At 33.2% G+C, this 24228-nt stretch overlaps 2 protein-coding genes across 2 annotated transcripts; both read right to left on the reverse strand.

Moving 5' to 3' along the window:
• Window positions 1-1875: 1875 nt before the first annotated feature.
• Window positions 1876-6890, reverse strand: LOC104646161 (uncharacterized). Its single transcript, XM_010319360.4, has 6 exons — window positions 6478-6890; window positions 4827-5591; window positions 4425-4615; window positions 3855-4061; window positions 3091-3151; window positions 1876-2556 (listed from the first exon to the last, which is right to left on the reverse strand). The coding sequence occupies exons 1-6, from the start codon at window positions 6688-6690 to the stop codon at window positions 2008-2010; spliced, it is 1986 nt and encodes a 661-aa protein (XP_010317662.2). The 5' UTR covers window positions 6691-6890; the 3' UTR covers window positions 1876-2007.
• Window positions 6891-9341: 2451 nt separating this feature from the next.
• On the reverse strand, window positions 9342-18018 carry cpk1 (calcium-dependent protein kinase). Its single transcript, NM_001247877.2, has 9 exons — window positions 17875-18018; window positions 16702-17552; window positions 13850-13993; window positions 13600-13752; window positions 11909-12021; window positions 11522-11689; window positions 11310-11437; window positions 9837-9936; window positions 9342-9756 (listed from the first exon to the last, which is right to left on the reverse strand). The coding sequence occupies exons 2-9, from the start codon at window positions 17477-17479 to the stop codon at window positions 9679-9681; spliced, it is 1662 nt and encodes a 553-aa protein (NP_001234806.1). The 5' UTR covers window positions 17480-17552; window positions 17875-18018; the 3' UTR covers window positions 9342-9678.
• Window positions 18019-24228: the final 6210 nt, after the last annotated feature.

Here is a 24228-nt window from a genome sequence, read left to right on the forward strand (position 1 = left end):
TAATTACATGATTTGAATTTCATGAATTATACTTTAATTCTTTAATTATGACATTACAAATTTCTTTTGTTTTCTACTTCTTTTTAGCTTCCATACCTTTAAAAAAAAATTCATATCTTTTTATCTTGTATTAAACCAATAGCTTTAGCCTTTGGTCCATTGTCAATTTATTTTAATGTTTTATTTTTTAAAAATGCTCAAAATTTGGTGTATGCACAACACTCTCTAGATAAAGATATAATATTTTTGTATTAATTTCTTCAATTAACTTTCCTTTAATAAGTTGTGTATCTGCTCAGTTTTTTTATTTTTTTACTTTAAGAAATTTATACTAATTAACATAGTATACACGACATGTAATGCATGTGTTTGAAAATTAATTTACTATAATGATAATGATTTTATTCCAAGAAATCAATCTTTATTAAAATGACATTCCACAATTTGCTAACACCTCCTCGCATAGAAAAGAACAATTTGACTTCTAGCAACCCTTCTTGCAATATACATTCATGAGCTATTTGTTGTTATGAATTATCTCTCCGTCCATAAGTTAATTCTCACGAAATTTTAAGATTAAACATAAAAAAAAAATTTGATTTATTGAATAAGTCTCTAAGTTTTATGTTTTGTTGGTGTAAAAATATTTATATAATTAGGCTATGTTGCTCGGACTCTTCAAAATGTCATTGAGTGTGTGTTGAATCCTTAAAAAATAGTCATTTTCTGCATAATTCAACACGTGAAGTTCAAACAGCATAGCTTGGTTGTATGTACATTTTTTACATCGATGATAGCTAGCACTTAAGAATCATTCAAGAAATCAACTTTTTCCCTACAATATCACGATTGTGTGTCGAATCATCCAAAAAAGTATTTAATTTCTTGAGGATCCCAACACAAATGTAACAACAACATAACAAATCAAGTGATATTAACATATAAATCACTATAACATACATTAATTGATAACCTTACAAAAAAAAATTATTATTACTAACCTGATAGTATAAAAAATATTTTCGCAATTACTATTTGAGTATACTAAGAACCAACTAGCCAATTTTCTCAAATATTTATAGGTCTAGTTGGGTTTTCTTGGAAATCATCAAAACACAAAAATCTTCACTTATGGACAAATAGCTCTTAATTAAGAAGAAGAACATGTTTTATCCTTTTTCTAAAAATTGGTACATTGAATTGAATAACATATTCCACTCAAAATTTCAAAAAAATAATAAAAATACACAGACTTCAAATGCTTATATTATAAGGAAAAAAATGAAAAAAACAGAGAGATAATTCATAACAATAATAAACATAGTCAGTGTAATTTCAGAGCTGAGATCTGATAATATGATGTATACCATGCAGTCGTAACTTCTATTTAGTAAAATTAGAAATATTGGTTATGATAATCAACTGCTTATATAATAACAATAAATAATGCAATAATTGAAGTAAAGAAATTTATACTAATTAACATATCCACTATCTAGAGTAATTAAAGGCGCACTTAAGCCCTAAAGTGAGGCACAAAATATATTGAGCACTTCACCTCTCTTCACGTGCCCTTCAATATCATCATCAAGGCTATAAGACGTACTTTTTCTTACCAAATGAAAAGGTGACACTAAACCATTGATATTTCACTTTATCTGTCCTTCTTCTAATTTCTTTGTCTATATGTTTGTTATTTTTAAATTATGATCTTAGCCTTAGACTATATACGCTAAACATGTTTGTCTATATGTTTGTTATTTGTCCGTATTTTTGCGTTTTTCGCCTTTTCTACTTCGATATCTGCTGTTGCTGTTATGTTTGAAACTATGCTGCTAATTTTCTTTTGTTATGCAAGTACCAACAAGTAGAAAATTTCTGAATTCGTATAATTGTCATCATTCAAGTTAGTAAGCTAATTTTACTGCCCCCAACAATGTTATTTACTCACATAGGGGCTACCATAACTGTTCTTGCAAGTAACAACATGCCTAATCTTATTCCTGTTTACTTCTGTCTTGAATCTGTACTGCTTGAACTACTGTTTGACTCCCTTTTAGCCTCATCTAATGCTCCATTTTGCTTCTCATCAGTCCCTAAAGTTAGTGGTATGAAAGGATTATAGTAAGAAGAATATGGATGTAATGTAATACAGCTTCCAGGTGCAATATATCCATAAGAAGAGGGGTAAGGGAATGGAGCGATCGCATTAGGTTGAGGCCAATATACAAAAGGCATGACAGAGTTTGGTGGATACATTGGGAAAACAGGATAAGAACATTGGTTATGGTAGTGAATATTGGCTGCAGTATTAGCCATTTCAGGTTTTCGCGTATCTGCTGGTGCTTGAGTTGATGGTATTGGTATAGTCATCTGACTTGGAGACGAGGCGTAGCCCATTAGTCCAAATGGTTCAGGAGGTGGGGCAGAACATGAAGGTTTAGAATGTATAGTTGTAGCTTTTTCTGATGTTTTGGTCTTAGAGATTGCTTCTCTCTTGACTTTCGATGACTTCGTTGATGCTTTTTTCCCTTGCTCTGAAGTGGGACTAATATTCTGGAACAACATGAACAATTGCATCAAAAAAGACCTTTTTAACAGGAATAAAAAGGTATTTAAGTCTAAAATGTGAAAGCTGAACTCAAAATTGAGGGTGAGGTTTTCACATGATGATTAACTTTAAAGTCACAAACAATGAATACCTTGCCTAGCATAACTTATACTCCCTCCGTTTCAATTTAAATGTCTTTAGTTTGACTAAGGTACAGAGTTTATGAAAATAAATGAGACTTTTGAATCTTGTAGTTACATTAAGAGAGTGTGTAAATGTGTCAAAATCTTCTTTGAATCTTGTGGTCTTAAACATGTCGTTCAAAATGTTGGAATGAAAAAGTTACCAAATACAGAAAGAGGTGTTCTTTTTAAAACGGAATAAAAGTTAAGACACTTATATTGAAACGGAAGTAGTATTCATGAGAACATTTAGGCAGGAATTATTATTAGTGACTTGATCTTGATGTAACTGAGTTTTACTTTGCATCAGAGTTGCCACTAATTTTGGAGAAAATGATTATGAGTTGCAGATCTTACAATAGCATCAGTCTCGGTATGTGATAGAAATAACTCCTCCTTTTCTGCATCCTCATCTGTCCTGCAAATATGGATATGATTTGACAATAAGAAGAATCATTCGAGCCCAACAAAATCGAAAAATTGCCCAGCAGAATGTCTGTGAACAAGGTAAAAGGGCAGCCAGGTGCATGAAGCATCCTCGTTCATGAAGGGTCCGAGTAAGGGCCATACCCAAGGGGATGTGATGGTGGCATCTTACATTGAATCAAGCATCAGTCGCTGATTCTACAGATCGAACATGTGACCTCGACAAACTTTACATTGCTCCAAGGCTCGAAAAGGTTTTCTTTTTCTTTACATTTGCTTCCTTTGATCAATTCGGAGTTGTTTTTGTGATACCAAATCATTTATAGGCATTCTGATAACTTGTAAAAATGTACTCCCTCCATCCCGACCGATTTATGTGTGTTTCTTTCAAAAAGAATGTTTTTATATATTTTGTATGTTTTGAATTCCAACATTCCCATTTTACGATTACGACCCTCTCTTATTGGAGTGTGCATGACATGTTCAAGACTACAAGATACAAAGGGTATTTTTGGTATGTTATACGCACCTTTAGCTTAACACCACAAGATTCAAAATCCTTGTTTACATTCTTAAACGTCATATCAAGTCAAACTAACATAACGAAATGAAACGGAGGGAGTATGTACTCATTTTCCGCGATGCACTATAGGCTACTTGATAAGTACACAAGACAAACATGCTATGCAGAATACCTGTAATACTTCTGTAAGAGGTCCAAGTTCTTATATTTGGTTTCTCTTTGAACCAGGTCATTAGGAAAGCCAGCCATGAAGAGAAGTGTAATTCCTAAGGCCTTAAAGAAGAAGCTTCCGCTGCGAATATGGATCAGCATAGCCATCCGACATATCACCGGACCAAAAGATTTCAGTTTGTTTCTTCCCATTCGCTGCCGGACATATCTGGTATGACAATGCATCAATTTACAGACTAGTAAAATCTCATCTATGAGAAAAAAAATGCCTAATTAATTTCATGTTTGTGCCTTCAGACAAGATTTTGATATATATAGACACAACTAAAAACTCAATTTTGTTGTAATGTTAACTAGATCATTCAAGTTATATACATTACAATGTAAAGGATTTTTACACTATCACTGCATTTTTTAGTTTGTCATATCAGATTCTATATGTAGAGTTACCTATAGGTCAACTGAACCTACATAACACAAAAAAGTCCCTTACATGGTCAGTACATGAAACATGAAGTTAATATTATTGCAACGAGATGTATATTAATTCTATAGTTTTAAGCAGTCTTACTCATTTTGAGGAAGATTTCTTGTCCTTCCTCCATACTTGATGCATAGGAATAAGCATGACGGGCAGGTGGCATCCGAGGGACGCATAGACTTCTCCTCTTCAAGTATTTTAACAGGACACAAGGTTGGGTTGTGTCTGTTGGGATAGAATATCTTCCTCCGAAATCCAGGGTTGTCGTATAATACATGCTCCTGGTACAGAACATATCAAGTCAATTGAAATTTGAACCACTTGTAAGTATAAGAAAGTGATACGCCAAAAGTTTTTAGACATTCATGTTTAATAAAATAACTAAATGTATAATATGTGTATAACCATGTATAATATATGTGTATAATCTATGTATACGGTCTAGAGTTAGTAAACAGTGAAGCGACATATAATTGAAGTTTAGTGGCATACCCCTGGATTTTTTGAATCTATATATGGTTCTCCCTTGTGTAAAATGCTGAAATGATTGAAGTCTAGTTCATACATGTCTTCACTCCCGTGCCTTGTACCAAGAGGTGTGAAAACTAAGATTTTTCTCATAGTATGAGATTGAGCATTTTCCAGTGAAAGTTCTTTTGATCCTAGCATTTTCTTTACTTCCTTGGGACAGAATGCCATCTTTAGGGACTTTTTATGTGACGATGCACTTCCCGGTCTTCTTATTTCATGATCAATAGGACAGGCTTTTGAAAGCTCCTCGTATGCTTCGAGCATATTAGTTTCTGCGTTCTTGCAGACGTCCATATCTGCATGATGATCACAACTTTCCAAGACGGGTGGATCACTTGCTTCACCGGTATCTTCTTTCAGTTCATCGCTCTCCTTGTCAATTTGCAAGCTCTTGACATTTCCTCTATCTACAATGTCAGTATAAGTGCCACTGTCCTCGGATTCTTGGTCATCTTCGTCTTCACTATCATCAGGGTTGTTATCTTCTGCTGAATCACTGTCTTTGGATCTTTCAAAATTCAGAAACTGAGTATCATCCGTGCTCATCCAATTCACTAGGCAATGTTCTGTATGAACGTCTTTCGTTAGGAAAATTTCGGTATGATCCTTCACCTCTGAGTCCATTTTTCGTGTTCTGTCCTCATTAGGGTCGATGTCGATAGATTGTGCTACTCTTTGTCTCTTGAGCTTTCTGAAATGCCTTTCGTCTATACTTTGACTACTGGCCTGTGATACAGATATATTAAACACGACATATTCCGTTAGTACTCAGCATTGAGCACATACATATTGAATGTTCATAAAATTTACAGGAAGATTTTCACTTATAGAATTGTTATATTATATGCTTTAAATCTCTGGTGCTGCATATATATACATAGATAATATATCAGGATAAAATTTTACTTCTCAACATAACATAAATGCATTAGTGCTGAAACTCTGAAACAGTAGCTAGTGATTAGTTATGTTATGAGAATCTATCAATTTCAAATTTATTTACTATGCTCAACCATATGCTTCTGCATTTATTTTTTTTGACTTTGGAAGTGAATCATGTTGTTGCATACGCTCCGGGGAGAACTCATGGTTGAACTTTTATATACACACATAACCTATGTTGTTTACTATTCAAAAAATGTTGTCTTATACGTGTCAGATCCTCCAAAAATGCACTACTTTTGGAGGATTAGTCATACACCAGTTGGCATTTTTGAAGAGTTCAAGTACATAGCTTATAAATCATTACTTCACTGCCTAAGCATAAACTTGCTAGCTATTGAAGTTCAAATATCTATTAACTATTGAACTCTGCTACCAGTATCTTTTCAAGTAACTGTCCATTTGAACATTTAAGTCTTTTAGAAGAGCAAAACATCATGAAAAAAGGAACTCCGTAGATATCTGATAATCTCAAGTTAGCTCGATCAGATGAAAATAGACCTCGAGTTCCTAACTCAATCTCTAAAGCTTAGCTCGTGAGATGAGAACTGTCTCCGAGACCATAAAAGGATACAACAACTCATTCCCTTAACCAGTGTGTGGCACACTTACCAATAGTGAAGCAAAAATAGCTAATATACATATAAAAAGTTGAGTTGAGAAATCATACATTTCCATTTGAGAAGTTGATGTCTTTATGTTTTCCTTGTATGTGAGATTCAAGAACTGATATTCTCTTCATTAGCTTCGCGTTTTTCTGTTTTTCCCTTTGCAATTCTGCAGATATCTCAGCAATATTGACATTCCGAGTTTTCTCTTCTTTCAGTTCTTGCTCAACAGTGCAACATGTAGCAGAACCATTCACCATGCTGTTTCTCAACATTCTTGTTTGTGATATTTCACCACAAATCCACAAATAGAAACTAGTTTTATTATTTTTATGTTGGCAAGAGGCAGAGCTAAGGGTCAGGGCGTCGTTGAAAAATTATAATGTATATACAAGATCAAAATTACCATTTGTGTTTGTATATATACATCACATGTTGAATCCCTTTGTTGACTTCTTCGTATATTTACTTCTTTATATTATGAAGGCAACACTAGTCTCTCCCTATAAGTGGAGTCTGGTGAAGGATCAAACCACGTTGAGTTTATTGTATAGTAGATATTGAGCCTGTGTCTTGACTTCTTCGTGTGTTTACTTCTTTATGTTTTGAAGGGAAACACTAAGCTCTCCCTATATAAGTGGAGTCTGGAGACGGATCGAACCACATTGAGTCTCTTGTAGGTAGTCTCCCTGCATTTTTTGCAGGTATTTTTCTCGTACGACTTTCTAGTCAAGTTTAAGACCACAAAATTAAAGTGCATATCTTACGTTCTACGTATCTTCAGTTTAAGACTACAATATTCAAAAATCATTTTTTATTTTTAAAATTTCGTATCGTCAAAATCAAACAAATAAATTTTGAAACGGAAGGTGTAATAAAAATAACTTGTGTGCAACAAACAGAACACTCAATACTTTTACTAAAACAAAATTAAGAACTATATATATGTCTTCAAGATTGATGCATAGGTTAAGGAATCTGTTTACTTCTGTCATTCAATTCTTTGGTTGATTTTTTTTTCTTTTTATGGCACAAAAATTAAAATAATACTTAATAAGATAACAATTTTAAAAAAAGAAAGCTTTGCTGTTAAGTGAGGTTAGTTTCCCAATAATATTAAACATTAGGAGCATCCTAGGCTATAATTTGATGTTTCATATTTTTTTTTTATTTTCAATTCTCTCAAAAATTCTGACTTTATCACTGAACTGGAACTGAAATAGTGATAGAAATCAATGTGCGAGTTCGATCAAACTCATAGTCCTAATATCCAGAATTTACAATATACAAAGCTCAAATCTTTACTCTGCATGCACTTATTTTTCTTGTTCAGTATTCGATTAAGTCTGACTAATTCAGATTTATACGAAGCTTCTTACTAAAAATTTTTCCATATTTAAAATTCAAACTTCCATCGTATTATATTCTTTGATGGTGATCATAAATATTTCATCTCTCCACTCCACATAGTAAACTCCAAGAATCAACATTTATTAAAGACCAATTCTTTTAGGAAAAATTACACAAGTATCTCCTCAACTTATGTCCGAAATTTCAGACATATCTATATTATAATAAGATTCTATTACCCCCTGAACTTATTTTATAAGTAATTTTCTACCTGTTTTCGACCTACGTGGCACTAGTTTAAAAAAAAAGTCAATCAACGTTAAGCTCACAAAATAGTGTCACGCAAATCGAAAAGGAGTGATTTCGAGCATAGATCGAAGAAATACTCAATACATTATCTTTTCTTTTTATATGAATTTTATCTTGGCATATGAGCCCAATGTAGCAATGACAGTCTGTTTTTTCCAAGACAAAAAAAAGGAGAAAGTGCACACGTGCACATGAATATAATATGAATTTTGGAGGTACAACATAGAATATTTTATATTAACCTCACGTGCAACTGACAACTCCAAAAGATTTGTCTCCATTGCAATTTATATCAATATAGGCTTAAAACGGATAATATCATATTAAGCGATTAAATATATATTTAAATTATACTATTTTAGTAATTGATATCAAAGCTAATAATTTAACGAGCATATTGATGGTGATAAAGTGATAGGCATGAGGTTTAGCTTATTGTGTTTGTTACATTATACAAATCAATATTCTAGTATAAGAAAAAGTGTTAAAAGAGCAAAAAGATATAATCACCAAAGAAAACAGAAGATAGACAGTAGCATTCCATAAATTTTTGTAGTATTTTATGTTATTTGGACTCTAAAAATATTGTAATATTATTGAATTCTCTAAAAATGCATTATTTTAAATAAATTATCATCTTCATATTCAGTGTCGTCTCTTGCCTTAGAACTTTTAGGCCATTGCCTTAGACCCCCAATTTTTGTGGCCTCAAATTTCTATAAATATAAATTTATGTTTAATTTTTTCATGAAAAAAATAATTATTTATATAAAAAGTATATATATATATATATATATATATATTTTCTAACACTCACATTATTTATTTATTTTAAATCTTTATGCACTCTATTCTATCAAAAATATGAATAAATAACTGAAAATGATATAAATATAATTATTTAATTTACTATCTGGTTATCGGTTAACCCCTTAAGAAATAACTTCAAACCGTTAAAAATCGATAACCTGATTAAAAAAAATCAAAACCGTTATCAAAACCACCAAATCAATAACCCAATACTATAAACCAATAACTCTTTTACCGGTTTGGCTTATCAATTTCAATTCGATTTTGAACCGCCCTATAGTTCAACTTGTAAAAACTTAAACAAATAAACACAGATATCCTATGTTGCATCCTACATGACAATTTACGTTCTATATAGCAATTTGTGTCCTACATGATATCCCATATGTATTATGTCACATACGTTGGACTCGTGTATTTAATTTGTTTAACTTTTAAGGTCAACAAAAATCCCCTCTTTTTTTTCAAGCATAAAGCTATATTCAGATTGTCTTGTTATAATCTCTACGGGAGGTCAACTTCACAACGCGATCCACACAAAATTACGAAGGGGGATCAAATACATTACAAGAAACTCGAAATATACCATTAACTAGCTATACACACATTTTCCACGCGAACTCAACCTACACGAAAAAGGTCTCATGTACTCCAGTGCTTTTTGAAGATAGCTGAAGGATTGAAGAAATATGGAAGTATGTTAAGTTACTGATCCTCTCGTGATAGACATCTCTCCATCGTGCTGGCTGGTGAACGTTCTCTGCTCGTTGCAAGGGTAATTTGCTCTCGATGCACTAGAAAAGCTTTTGTTGTGGTTGTGTTGTTCCACTTCTCATCATAGCACAGAACTCCTCGTAATTGATCCTACCGTCCTGTTCAAATGGAAGAGTTGGTATGAAACTATCCACACTAAAGAGTTTCAACATCGAGCATTTCATATAACACGACTTACATTGTCAGTGTCCACCTCTGCGATTATCTCCTTGATGGTGGCCTCATCACCCATACCATATTCCTTCATAGCGTTTTCCAATTCATCTCGCGTGATGAATCTGAATAACATCAACAACAATAAAAAGTGTACGCGTTACTTGCTCGGAAAAAGGAAAAGAAAAAAGAGGTGAATCTGTAAGAATGTGTGAAATGTTAAGGTTAGATACAGGCCACACCCAACTCATATACTACAGCCATCAAAGTACAACAACAACAACACGCCCAATGTAGTTCCACAAAGTGGGTCCAGGGTAGACCTTACCCCTACCTCAGAGGTAGAGAGGTTGTTTCCGATAGCCCCTGGGCTCAAGAGAAAACTAGTCTAAAGCAGTCCCGAAAAAAGCAACTGAAGTACGAGAAATAGCAGATCGTAACAAAAACAGCAGATAGTGAACAGTAACTACAACAAAATAATATGATAATCAAAGTATAAGAAACAATAGATAGTAACAGAAATCTAAGGACAAGAAACTACAGGGGCAACACCACAACTACTTGTATGGAGGGATAGAGCCTTAAAAGTACAATGCTTCTAAAAGGTTCAAAAAACATAAAAAGATTCCAAAATAGCCGAGCATAGAAACAAAACTCAGAGAGATCAATATGTTACACATACCGTTACAAAGATTTAATTTTTAACTCAGGAGGATGTCTCAGAATCACCTTTAGTCCTTGATTTTATAAACCATAATACTGTTGATTTAAAATGATTCCCCTTGGTTCTTTATACTCCGGAAGGTTTCATGATGGAACTACCTATGCTAAAAACTATGAGGGTCCATCTGATATTCGGGTAAGCGTTAAGTATTGTTGTATTAACTCTCCCAAATTAAATAAATAGGAAGCTACTCCCCTTTAAGCTTATGTTTTTTGGACTTCTCTAAAATGCTGCCACACCCGTACGGATCCAACAAAAATACACTACTTTGGAGAATCTAGCACGCACCTGTCTACATTTATTAAGAGTCCGGCCAACACAACATTAAATAAATGAATTATATCCAACCACTTATGGGCAATCCCACCTATAACTTAGCGTAAATTAAGCAATTAGATGGCTTAGGAGGTTTTACACACAATATCTCAATGGTCTAGCATCAAAAGTTATCACTTGCAAAACATCCGGCTCCTATCAAGCCATTGATTACCCTATTGATGCCATGAATCCATACAACAACAAAAAACAACAACATATCCAATGTAATCCCAAAAGTGGGGTTTGGTTAGGGTAGGATGTATCTTTGTGGTAAGGATATGCCACTATGTCATAATATAAGATATACTATATTTTTCTTTTTGCTTCTGGAAAGAATTATCTTTATTGATCCGCAATGGCATGTGGAATATTTTCTGGACTCACCAAGATTAGGAAGACAAAATTTCATTTAGAAGGTCAGATAAATGGAAGCCATGATCATATTTATGGACTTACCCACTATGGTCCTTGTCAAAATGCTGAAAAGCTTTAAAAAGATGCTCATCCCTTTCTAGCCGATGTCTATGCATCGTTGCAGTAATAAACTCAATGTAATCAATTGATCCATTTCCATCCACATCAGCCTGAAATGTCAAGCCATGTACAGGTCAGAAACTGAAATAAAGCAAAATCCTATCTAGTCAGAGGCATCATACTCAGTCACTTACAGCTTCCATGAGTTGCTTGACTTCAGTCTCCGTTAGCTTTGATCCAAGCCGAGCCAATCCCGACTTCAGTTCTTCATAAGTGATTGTGCCACTATTGTCCGTATCAATGTTGTGAAACATAGCTTTCAGACCCTTGATTTCTTCTTCAGATAAATTTTCCGCAATGACCTAGGGAAATTACAAATGTAACAGAATAAGAGCTTACTTCAAACATCAAATGCCTAATACATACTACATCTTCTAGATAATTCAGTATGGACGGCATCCCACATCATTTTTGCTACTGAAGAACCAACAACAATAGTCAAAGATTCTGAGCAATAGCAGTCTTGAGAAAATACTTAACCACCTGCAGTGCCAAAATAAGAATGCACTATTAGATTCTACCTTCAATGCGAGTTTTTTGAGCTTGTTCATTGCTCTGAACTGCTTCATTCTGGACAGGACTGCACTGTCTATTGGCTTATCTGATGCTTCTCCAAGTCGAAGCCATGGATGTTCTGCAGAAACAAGCACCATGAATGCTAAGTATCAAACTAGCAAGAAGAACTTAAACCCAGCATATAGAGTATTTAACACAAGCCGCCTCTTGCTTGCAGTCAAAGACCTAAGAAATCTAGGAAGTAAATTGGACAGAGAGAAGGGGGTTCTACACTAAATCCAGAACCCTAGCCACTCCAGATACTGCTCTTTCCCAGATTTACTTTCAACCTGGAGACTGTTTCAACTCAAAGGGCTCAATCAAACCAAAGTTGGGATTGGCTATATGAATCATCTATGACTATTCCACAATATTTTATCTAAGTTCGTCCCATTTCTACTTTCTTTGAATAATTTGTTTTTAAGGCAAATTAGGAACTCTCTAAAACTAGAGGTTCTCCAAATCACAATTTATCTCTACATTGGCAAACAAATCTCTAAGTAGACTAGAAAAGCTCCTATATAACGCCATACCTAATGCAAGTGTAACCACTGATAAAATCTTAAGATGCAACCAGGGCAGATATAGAGGGGCACGAGAATATTTACCTGAACCCCCTAGGCAAAAATTATACTGTCTATATAATGCAAGGTAATTTTTTTTTATTTTTTTTATTAATCTATATATTTTTTGAGTCCCCTGAACACAAGAGCAGATGTTGGCTCAATTGTTTAGGGGTTTCAAATTCATCTTCAGGTTCTAAGTTCATATCCCAAGCCCTACATTGTTATTTTTCGAACCTCTTAGTGAAATCCTGGATTCGCCACATGATGCAACAAATAGATAAGCCTAGTCGCCAATAAGGATCTTCACTTCTATTTGTGTTCTGTTCTTAGCTAAATTTGAATCAAGTCTGAAATATTGTAGATTTTTTAGATAACTGTCCTTCATTTGATTAGAGTCTTACCTCATCCTCTTTTAGTGTTTTAAGCATTATACTATTAAATCTATAGGACAATGCATGTGGAGGTCTACGTATATGGCCAGATCATCTCACACGACCTTGACTCATTTCCCTCAGTATGCTTACTTGCACCCTTAGATAGACTATGATCGTTTCTAATTTTGTCCAAAATTGTATGACCGCACATGTATCTCCATTCATGTTGTAGACATAATACGTCTTAGAGGCCTAATGTACACTCTCACATAAAATTATATGTCACACCACTATTCTATAAAACTTGTATATCACTTTGGTAAGAATCTTCAAGCCCATAACTCTCATCCATTTCAGTCATCTTATTAATTCAATGTGTGAAACATTCATTAATCAGATCATTCGTGCGGACAATTGCCATCACCAAATCACAGTGTGTTAGTGAAGTAAAGATCCATAATCTATCCAAAGCAACACCAAGATAAAAGCCATACACTATGGGAAAATGATAACGTATTGGCTATGCTGTAATCAAGCCAATGATTTCATTAAGGTCTGTTTCTGACAAAGCCATGGAAAAGCAATGCAGCTTATACTTGGAAGATCTACTAAATGCATGCAAAACCTAAACATGACTACACCCTATTTCATAGAACCAAGTAAAGACATGACACGCTGCTGTAACTTTTGATTACAGAAAGGGAAAGAGAAAAGTACCAAGAACTTGCGCGGAAGTAATTCTCTTCCTTGGCTCCTGCGTTAGCATTTTCCGAATAAGGTCCTTGGCACTATTTGATATTGATGGCCATGGATCACTTTGGAAGTCAATTTCTCCTTTTAGTATGGTATTAAATATTCCCTTTTCAGTTTCTGCAAAGAATTCGGGAAGACACGTTAACGGAACAGAACATAGTGAGTAACACGGAGTAAACCATCTTATTAAACTTTTTTCTATTGCCATCCTTACCAGCCCAAAATGGAGGTACACCACTGAGCAGAATATACAAAATAACACCTGCACTCCATACATCTGCTTCCTTCCCATAACTACGCCGCAACACTTCAGGGGCAACATAATATGCACTACCAACTATATCACGGTACACCTTCCCTGACATTTATAAATGAAACATAAGTTCATCTATTCTAGATTCTAAACAGAAGAGTGGAGGAAACAAAAGACAATTGAAGTCAACTACTGAAATGATCCATGCTGGAATACTCAAATAGCGGCAACACAAACATAAAAGCATAAAAGGTATGTTATATTAAATCAGATGAAGGTCTAAGTAGTCTGTGAATTCAGCTAAAGTCAAAGAACCCAAGAAACTCAGATCACAAGTCAAGGGGATGTACTTATACATATATCCCAAAAAAAAAGAGTGTAAAATAATAATTACAAATAACAAGGCAAAAGAAAAAGCAAAAGAAACTGAGATTGTCCTCTAGAGTAAGTTGGGATGGATCCACTAATATTCTAACTTCAAACTTATGCATCACTTACAATCTTTTAGGATGCCAGTACCGCTGATCTAGGATATTCTACAAAGATCCAAGTGGATTTTGTCTGGTTGACAACATGCTATCTTGGACAAAGAATTTATTAAGTCCGCTCTTTAAGTCTTAATTGTTACTTTATTAAATCGAATTAAAAATTTTATTAGCTCCTTGTAGGAACAAATGAGTGATTAGCTCAAGTATCAGCAGAATTTTTTAAATCCAGTTAAATGGGGAAGTAACAAAAAAAAAAGAGGGACAAGTTTTTTTATGATGGTGCTGTCCAGGCTGGCTTGCATACACCTTGACTATACAAACAGGTAACTTAGCCAACCAAGGCCTATGCAAATAGGAAGAATCACCTAATTGATTTTTTTGCCTTCACCCTGAGATCTCATAGTTCTTCTCTCACTTCATTGACCACTAGGCTACACCCTTGGGTAAAACGAGGGGAGAGGAGAGTTATAAAAGTTAAAATCTTATACAAACTTTTGTTGTTTCTGTAGTGATTTTATGAGTCTGTACTTTGGGAGGTTATATCTGGTTTTTGGCTCTAATCAATAAATATATTCCTACACTTCAGATGTTCTAGGTCAAGCGCAGCCACCATTTTCTCTTTCATGCATATATGGGTCATGACTCGTGCCTGACTCAGCCAAGGATATCTTAAGGGATAGAGAACTCAAATACACCCTCTCTTTTTTTGATTAGGTAATAATTCTATTGATTTGAGATAACTCTCTTGTATACAAGCAATATACGAGAAAGTAAACAACCTACACGAAAATATGGTTCTAGAAAAGACATGCAAGCATCTCTACAAATGGGGAACTCGGGGTACACCAAAATAAACCAAAAAGGAGGATATTTTCAAATACTGGTCCCTTTTGTCTAGCACAAATCATTGCTACGCGGTTTATTTGGAACTCTCCGGGAGGATAAACTCAGTCACAATATACGTAATCTGGAACAATTTTTAAAATTAGTTGTGGATCATGGACATATATATTTACAAAGATGTTTAATGCCACTGATTTCAATAAACTACTTCTCGATTAGCTAGCATGCAACTTTAACACTTAATAAATGAGTACAATTTTTATTCCAAAACTTGCAGTTTTCTTGGAGACACTTAAACTCTTCCAAGGTACTCTAGAGTCTAGACTGGAAGAAAAGAATTCTTGACATATTCACCGAACAAGTGCTCTATGCTAACACTTTTGCCAATCTTGTAACAGACACATTGCTTTACCAGGAAAGAGATAGTTCAGTGATGAGAGATGCTCCTACAGAAATTCACACCCTCAGTTAAAGAGTCTTACTCAATCACCTTCACAACCCACAGGCCACTGACGGCAGCGAACAGTAGCAAGATGAAATTTGGGTTCAGGAAACTAGATTGGATCATTATTATAGCATGAAAAATCCTCTTCGATTATCAGAACTACGACGGCGAACTGCATTACAGAACATAGAAAATACAGATCTGCGAGATCTTTTGAAATCTTAGTAGCTGCAAGACCTGCCAAGTTCCCACTTGATCCTGCAAGTCTAAAATCAATACTTTTTGCATTCATGGTAATCATTGATTGCTTGTTTGATTGGTAGGATTGAAACAAATCTTATTCTAGCTAACACAAGAATACACTTCTACAAAGGTTTGTGCATCTTTACATTTTACCCCAATCAAATCTCTTCTTTTCAAAAATTTGTCAAATAGATACTACTAATGCGTCTTAGCACTAAAAATGTTCTCATGCATTGCCAGACACATCCCAAGTTGCTTGAACTCTTCACTTTCGGGGACATACCCATTTCGACACGACGAGGATGTGGGTGAGGGTGTGGGATCTGTACCGGATATGGTCAATCGATTTTGGGTACTTTGACCAAAATTGACATAGAAATTTGGGACAGATCTAATGATTCTGTAATTAAAACAAAAGCTAAGGTGAAATTGAAGATATATATATAACTTGTCTACAGAAATTTCTGTGTCAGTCCTTTTTGTTATACTTCTTCTACGATTCTCCTAATTTAGAGATATAACTCTATTTTTAGATATACGAATTAATTTTTAGCCGAATCGCCGCGCTCATATCCGTATCTGGATCCATACCCCCGTATCTTAAAATTCAAATCATGAAGGATCACCTCTAGATCAACACCCATATCGGACACCTGAGTCCGAGAAACTTTGGACACATCCAAGCAAGAAAAGTCATGTAAGTATTTAAAAAATAACATAATATTGACAACGCAACAATTTCTTCTTGAAAACTCAGCTGTAATGTTATTAATCTAGAGGAGCAAGAAACTTACCTTCTTCAATGAAGACAGAAAGTCCAAAATCAGTTGCCTTCAACATAGCATTTTCATCCTTACTAGTCAGTAAGAAATTCTCTGGCTTGAGATCCCTATGCATGACACCCATGAAATGGCAAATGTTAACAACATTTACAATCTGTCTAATAATCTCAGCAGCATCCTTCTCTGAGTAATATCCACGGGCGATAATCCTGTCAAACAACTCTCCTCCAGCACAAAGTTCCATCACAAGGTGTACTGACTGCCTATCTTCATAAGCACCCTTGAATTCCACAATGTTTGGCTGCCCACTCAAATGCTGCATAATCTGAATTTCCCTCTTCATATCCTCCCTATCATTCTTGCTTACAAGCTTCCTCTTAAGTATGGACTTGCAAGCATAAGGGTTCCCAGTTGAGTTCTCAGTACAATAGTAAGTCACTCCAAACTGACCCCTACCCAATTCTTTCCCAAGTGTATAGAGCTTTCTAATTTCCTCAAAAGGCTTTCCCAATATGTTATTCATATGGGGTCCTTGCATTTGGTCTTGGGGCTGTCCAGACTGCACAGTAACAGGAACAGGGTGGGGCTGAGGTTGTGGCTTTGGCTGTGGCGGTGGCTGATATGCTGGCTGTGGCGGTGGCTGATATGGCCTTTCCTGCTGGGGCTGAGGCTGATATGGCCTTTCTGGCTGGGGTTGTGGTGGTTTTTGATATGCTTGATTAACTCTTCTTCCTGCCCTATGCCCATTAGCATCTTGTTGGGTATACTTCTTGCTAAAACAACCACCCATTTCTACAGTCTATTCAACAAGATTGAACTTTGGATACTTCAATTCCTCAACAAGTTACAAAAAAAACAACAACCTGGGGTTTAACATAACAAAGATAGCAACTTTAACAAGATTGAACTTCAACAAGTCACAATAAAACAACAACTTGAGGTTTAAAGACCAAAAGATTGCAACTTTAACAAGATTAAATTTTGGGTTCTTCAATCCTCAACAAGTAAACCAGAAATCAAGAACTTGACGTTTAAAAACCAAAAGATCGCAACTTTAACAAGATTGAATTTTGGGGGTTTTCAATTCCTCAACAAATTACCATAAATCAACAACTTGGGATTTTTAGCAGGGTAAAAGATTGCAACTTTGACAGAGATTTAAAGTAATTAAGCTCAATTTAGTACCTAAAAGATATTCCACAGATCAGAAAATGCCAACGTTTTGAACCCTCTTCATTGACTTCATGGGAAAAAACTCCATGAAAATGCTACACACTTTCTTTGCCAGCTTTTGCCCTTGTTATTTTTCTAGGCTTTTTCCCCACTTGCAAAAATAAAGCGGTGTTCTTGTGGAAAGTAGGTCATTTAATTGGTAGTTTAGTCTCTTTTTTTAGCAATTTATTTGTATTCGCTATAACCAAAACGACTAAAATTCCAATTGAAAAGTGGAGTTATGAAAACGAGTGAAATAAGTAAGGATGAAACAACAACATTGAAGAAATGTACCACTTTTAAATCTTAGTATCTAGGATTATGTTATTAACTTTTTCTTTTTCGTTTTGATTCCGCTATAATCAATTTTTTAACTGTGATTTCTTGCAACTTCAGTGTAGTCAACCTTTTCATTGGCACATATGTGCACCTCTTCTTCCCGTATTTGAACTATCTACATTTCATTTTCCTTTTTTTTTTTGTTCATCACTCTAATCTGGATATAATTGCTAGGTTTTTTGTTGTGTGTCTCTTTACGAATGAATAAGATTGTACAATTTTATTATCAAGCATTACGTTGTACCAGAGCAATTTTATTTTGGTAAGTCCTAGCGGTATTAAGATAAGCCAAAAGTTTTATTAACAAAGTCTTGATTGACACAATAATAAAGTCGTGGTGTAATTTTTACAAAATATACTAGCATATTCGTAAGATTTGATGGAATATTCATGAAAGACATTCTAGTTAAAGAGCAAAAAAAAGCACAAACACCAAATAGGTGTTTTTGTTAGCTAGGCCTCTAATAAAAAGGGATACAAGTGTTGTGACCTAAATACTAGGAAGGTTATTGTCACAATGAATATCACATAATTTGATAGGGATAGGCATTCGATATTTCGGTTCAATTTTGATTTTTTGATTTTCGATTCTTGTAAATTGTAAACCAAAATTTTGGTTTGATTCGATTTTTTTATTTCAATTTTTAATGGGTCGCCAGTTGAAGATGAAGCCGCTGCAGGCGGCGGCTGCTCCTAGCGACGAGGGCTGCTGCTCATGGCGCCTGGCGAGCAGCTACTGCTGCCTGAAAGAGGAAGAGGAAGAAGAGGAAAGAGGAAGAGGAAGAAGAGAAATAAGGTTTCACATACTTTTTTCTTTTTTTAAAAGATTATTTAATATTAATAATTATTAATTAATATAATATAAATTATAGTATAATATTTCGGTTTAAATCAAAATAATACGTACGGAAAATCGAATCGAAATACTAAAAAATACAAAAAAGTAAACTGAATACCAAATCGAAAATCGATATATCGAAATCGAAATTCTGAAAAAATTTGATTCGATTCGATGTTTTGATTTTTCGGTGTTTATGTCCACCCCTATATTTTGGAACTCTTCTCGAAGGAGAAACATAGTGACGATTCGATGAATGATAAGAACTCTAGCGATCTCCCATTCGAGAAGCAAAAAGATTAACGTTTTATGATAAATAAGAAAAATAGTACTTTTGATAATAACACTACATAAGGTAAGAGATCTTATCTTAAATAATGAAAATAAGTAAATCGAGATAATAAAATCTTTTCATGATATAATCAATGATAAAAACAGGAACAAATAAGAAAAAAATAAGGAAATTGCATATTTACATGAGAAAAAATTGTAATCAAGAAAAAAAATTAAGGACTCTCAGTATAACTAAATGTCTGTTCTGTAAGATCTCACTGACATACAAAATAATTCTTCATAACCTAATTCTAATTTACGTCTTGTTACTTTAGACATTGACCTTTTAATTGTCAAATGTACAAGGTAAGAAAAGGCATTAATTATCTCTTGCTAAATTTTGTGTTATATAAAAACTTGTCCCTTTTTTATATAGTTTTTCTTTCTCAATTTTCTGATATGGAGATATCGAGAAATGTCAGGATGCTTTGACATTTCTAAGTGAAAAAAATCAATTCTAGCATAAATAAAAGTAAAACCTGAAAAATGACAGAACTATCACGTGGAAAGGAAATAGTGGATTGTAGAGGATATCCATCTTCAAATTTAAATCAGATGACTCCTTAGAGAAGTATAAGGTACATCTCATACCAAAATTTACCGTTTGTCTAATCATTACTTTATAGAACTTACCTTCAAGCATTTCCAACATTCCTATCACAAAATATTTAAACGATCAAGCTATATTTCACCTACACCACTCCAATATAATGAACGACATCATTATCAATTAAACCCTATTTTCTTGAATTAATATCCTAACTAGTACTTGGAACTCTCTCTTTTGGATATAACTTTATGCATCAAGTTTCATTTCCACCAAGCTAAGGCCTGACCCATAGTGAAATCTCATCACAACTTTGGAAGTGTTTTAAGTCATCTATCACTGGTTAAATTATGATCTTGGCTCCATCATACATATCTTTAATTGTCATATTGTAGGTTATATGTGTTGAGTTTTATTTGCCCTAAATTTCTTACCGTAAATAGGTTTTCCTTTTAGGAAAAAGTTTTTGATTGACTACTCCTTTTCTTGTAGGAAAAGGTTTAGGACTCTATAAATAGAGGAATGTTCCTTCTAACTTAATCAGCATTCACAATGTAGTCTTAATGACTTTGAAAGTTTTGATTAGGGGGAGAATTTGTGGGTCACAAGTTTGTTACGTCATCACTTGTGTGAATCTCCCATGTATTCCGAGTGAATTGGTTGAGGTTGTATCCCTCTGTATTTTGTACTCTCATATTTATAGTCGATTGCTCATCTCCTTTGTCGACGTAGGTCGATTGACCGAACCCCGTTAAATCTTTGTGTCTTTTGGTATATTTCTCGTTGTCTTCTTACTCGTGGTCTTTCGAGGTTCGTTTTACTAGCTTTCGCATTTACACCTGCTTATATTTCGATTCTAACAAGTGGTATCAGAGCCAGATTCAATGATGGAGTCAAGTTTAGTGATTCGATAAACGATGATTGAACCAGGTTAGAAGGAGGTGATCATCTTGACAGGTGTAGTTCTAGCCGCAACCTTTTTAACAATAATGAAAATTTTTGTTGGAGAAATTATTTCAGAGAGCTTCTCTATGTTGAGACATAAATCCATCGAGTATGCAATCACGATACCAAGACTTTTTATGATATATAATTTTATTTTATGTGATAATATTTGATTAAATATTAAAAAATTAAAATTTATGATCTAAAATATTATCAAAGATAAAGCGATTATATAAACATTAAATTTCTTTTTAAACATAGAAAATGCTAAAAGAATTAAGTAAACAAAAAAAAAAAGTATATCGTTTAAGTTATGCACACCAACTCATTAAGGATGTAAAACTTGACTTTGTCTCTTGACAAAGCACTAGGGATAAGTATTTTATTAAACAAAAAATATTAAAATGTTTGGTTTGGAATTTATCGATATGGTACAGACCTGATTAGCTAGCTAATCATTTAAGCTATCATACTTTATCTAAATATTTATACAATATGATGTGACATTAATATGAAGTGTTTTTTGATAATGAAAGAGAAAAAATATATATTCGTACTTAGTATTTATATTAGATTGTTTTTTTATATTCAAATTTTAAAATTAAGACGTTTTTACTAAAAAAAATTGAGATAACTCAAAACTCAATTTTTTAATGAATTGTTCTTAGAAACGGTAAACTGCACCAGAAAGGATTTCGGGTGGGGGAGCGTCTACCTCCTCTCCCAAGCCTGATAAATGGTAAATGACGCTAGATCTATCGGATAATCAAGTGATGAGAGAGATCTACCAATCAATTCCTTTATTTCAGTGTGTTGTACCCTCTAAAGGGGTGCGTAATGTTCAGCAGTAGGACAAAACACTAGCAAGGAGCTTCCCTTGGGACTGTTTTCCCAGGCAATTTTCCTTTTTTGCGCGATAAGTATTACTCCCTCCGTTTGGTATTGTTTGTCATGATTTCTATTTTTAGAGTCAAACTATAAAACTTTGACTAACATTTTAAGATGAATTTTCTCATCATATTAATATGCAAAAAATTGTAACCTATAGTACTTTTTATATAGTTTTAGAATATCTAATTTTTTTGTTTAAAATATCGAGTTAATGTGATTTAATTTACCTTTGAAAATTAATTGAATTAACTTTTGATAAGTGTAAAATGATAAATAATTCCGAACGGAGAGGAGTGTGATTTAAAGAATTTTGTTTAACTTTTGTGCACTAACATTTACAATATTATTGTATACTACTACAATATTATTATATACCACTAGGTTAACAATATAATTTTATATGAAATTTTTGACACATTTAATTATTAAAATGTCAAAAAGGTGTTACTACTCAAATTAAGTTTATAGCAAGATATAGAGCACATGGTTAGATATTCAAATATAATTTTACAAGATTTAACTTTATTCAAAAATTAATAAATAATGATGACACTGTATGACTTTTTAATATGTTAGAATAATAATTAATAATGACACATAAATTATCTAAAACAATTTACAAAAATAAATAAATCTGAACTAATGTCTATTGGAATGGGGACTATTCAAATATCGACCAATTCAAAAACGTTCAAATAATAGTCAAACTAAATTTATACAACAAATTTGTCAATTTCTTTACAACATCATCAATAGAAAAAAAAAAAAAAAAAGAGACAAGGACAAGGAAGGAGCAAAAAGTTCCCTCACCATCAACTCTTTCCTATTCGGAGATCGATCTAGAACGGGTAAATAAGACTCAATTTATAAATATATATATACAAAATATATTATACTATTGCTACATATAATAAGTTCATTTTAAATACGTAAGCTGATTATAAAATATTTTGACTTCGTCTCTGATGCTAATTAACTTCAGGAATGCTTTGAAGACGAGGCTTCCATGATTGTTGACGTCGAATATTTTCAAAATCAAAGCTATTATTGCTAGAATTTATAAATCCAGACAGTAATTGCTCCATTGTAACTTCCTCCATATTGTCAATTTTTCCAGCTAGAATTTGTTCGAGCTCGTTTTTCGTAATTCGTATTTTCACCTCTTTGTAATTAATCGTCGAAGAAGAAATAGACGATGATAATGATGACGGTGAGGAGGAGGAAGACGAAAATAACTTTTCTTTTTCTATGATCAAATTTTTTGGTGATACGATATATTCCCACTCATCATCATCGTCTTCAACATATATCATATTCGATCCACGTTTACAACAATTTCCCATCTTAAAATAACAGATCTTCTGTTAGATTAGTTGAGATATAGTAAACTGATCTGAACAATACGATTATAATTTTCCAAAATTGAACACTTTTGAATATACTAATTTTTCATTAATATGTTTTGTGAAATGAAAGAGGTGGAGATTTGGGATTTACATGATACACCTATATTTATACCCTTGAAATGATGGGGGTTTGGGGGGGGGGGGGGGGGAGGAGACATAGAATAAGAAATGGTCTTTTTCTATGTGTATACAATTATTATTATTATTATTATTATTATTATTATTATGGGTGGCAGACAAAGAGGATTAGTTCAACAATCTTTTTTTTCCCTCAATGTACTCTATCTATATTTGCTTTGACAAATTATTTTGTCAATTTTGATTTATGAGGCAAGTTCAAACAAATTAATTTTTTTTTTGAAATTTATCATCATTATAACATGTCATATATGTGTTTGAAATTTTTTGATTAATATAAAACTTATAGTTGAAAACATTTCATATTTTGTTTCTTATTTAACAATATATAATGAGAAGTTTAAATCAATTAAATTATGCTTAGATATCTCAAAAAAAAAATTGATCAAACGTTCCCTTATTTTGCATGTGTTTAAATTTACGTCAAGAAAAAAGGTCTTTTAAGGAAAAAATTAATCTTTTACAAATATTTATCATCATAAAGTTAGATTTATTTCGTATTTTTATAATTTATTCAGATTCACGCCACATATATAAAATTTATTAAATAGAAAAATGTTGTATATTCGATTTTTTCAATACTTATATTTAAAATTTACACTTAACGATCCATCAAAAGATTTTGTGAATCAATTCTAGTATAATTCTCAGTGATCATGTTTATATTACCTACCATTATACCAAAATATATATTTAAGTACCCACATTGACATTTTTTTTTAATGTGAAAGGAATAGAAAGATATATAGGATCTAGAAAGAACAAAATTAAATTAGTTAAAAAGGGAAAAAACAAATTGAGTAAGATAACATGTGAACATGGAATTGTGAATGGAATCAAAGAAATATGTGAACCAATTTTTGTTACTACACATTTGTATTTTTTTTATA

The sequence above is a fragment of the Solanum lycopersicum genome, chromosome 3 (assembly GCF_036512215.1).
Source record: "Solanum lycopersicum chromosome 3, SLM_r2.1".
NCBI classification, from domain to species: Eukaryota; Viridiplantae; Streptophyta; class Magnoliopsida; order Solanales; family Solanaceae; genus Solanum; species Solanum lycopersicum.

Excerpts from the sequence above, each read along its gene's own strand:
- LOC104646161 (XM_010319360.4), bottom strand. The coding sequence starts at position 6,690 with ATGTTGAGAAACAGCATGGTGAATGGTTCTGCTACATGTTGCACTGTT. Across the intron at positions 5,592-6,477 it reads TCAACTTCTCAAATGGAAAT|GCCAGTAGTCAAAGTATAGA; the intron begins GTATGATTTCTC and ends TCTGTATCACAG. Across the intron at positions 3,152-3,854 it reads CTCTTACAGAAGTATTACAG|GACAGATGAGGATGCAGAAA; the intron begins GTATTCTGCATA and ends CCATATTTGCAG.
- cpk1 (NM_001247877.2), bottom strand. The coding sequence starts at position 17,479 with ATGGGTGGTTGTTTTAGCAAGAAGTATACCCAACAAGATGCTAATGGG. Across the intron at positions 13,753-13,849 it reads TGTACCTCCATTTTGGGCTG|AAACTGAAAAGGGAATATTT; the intron begins GTAAGGATGGCA and ends AATTCTTTGCAG. Across the intron at positions 9,757-9,836 it reads CAGAGGTGGACACTGACAAT|GACGGTAGGATCAATTACGA; the intron begins GTAAGTCGTGTT and ends CCATTTGAACAG.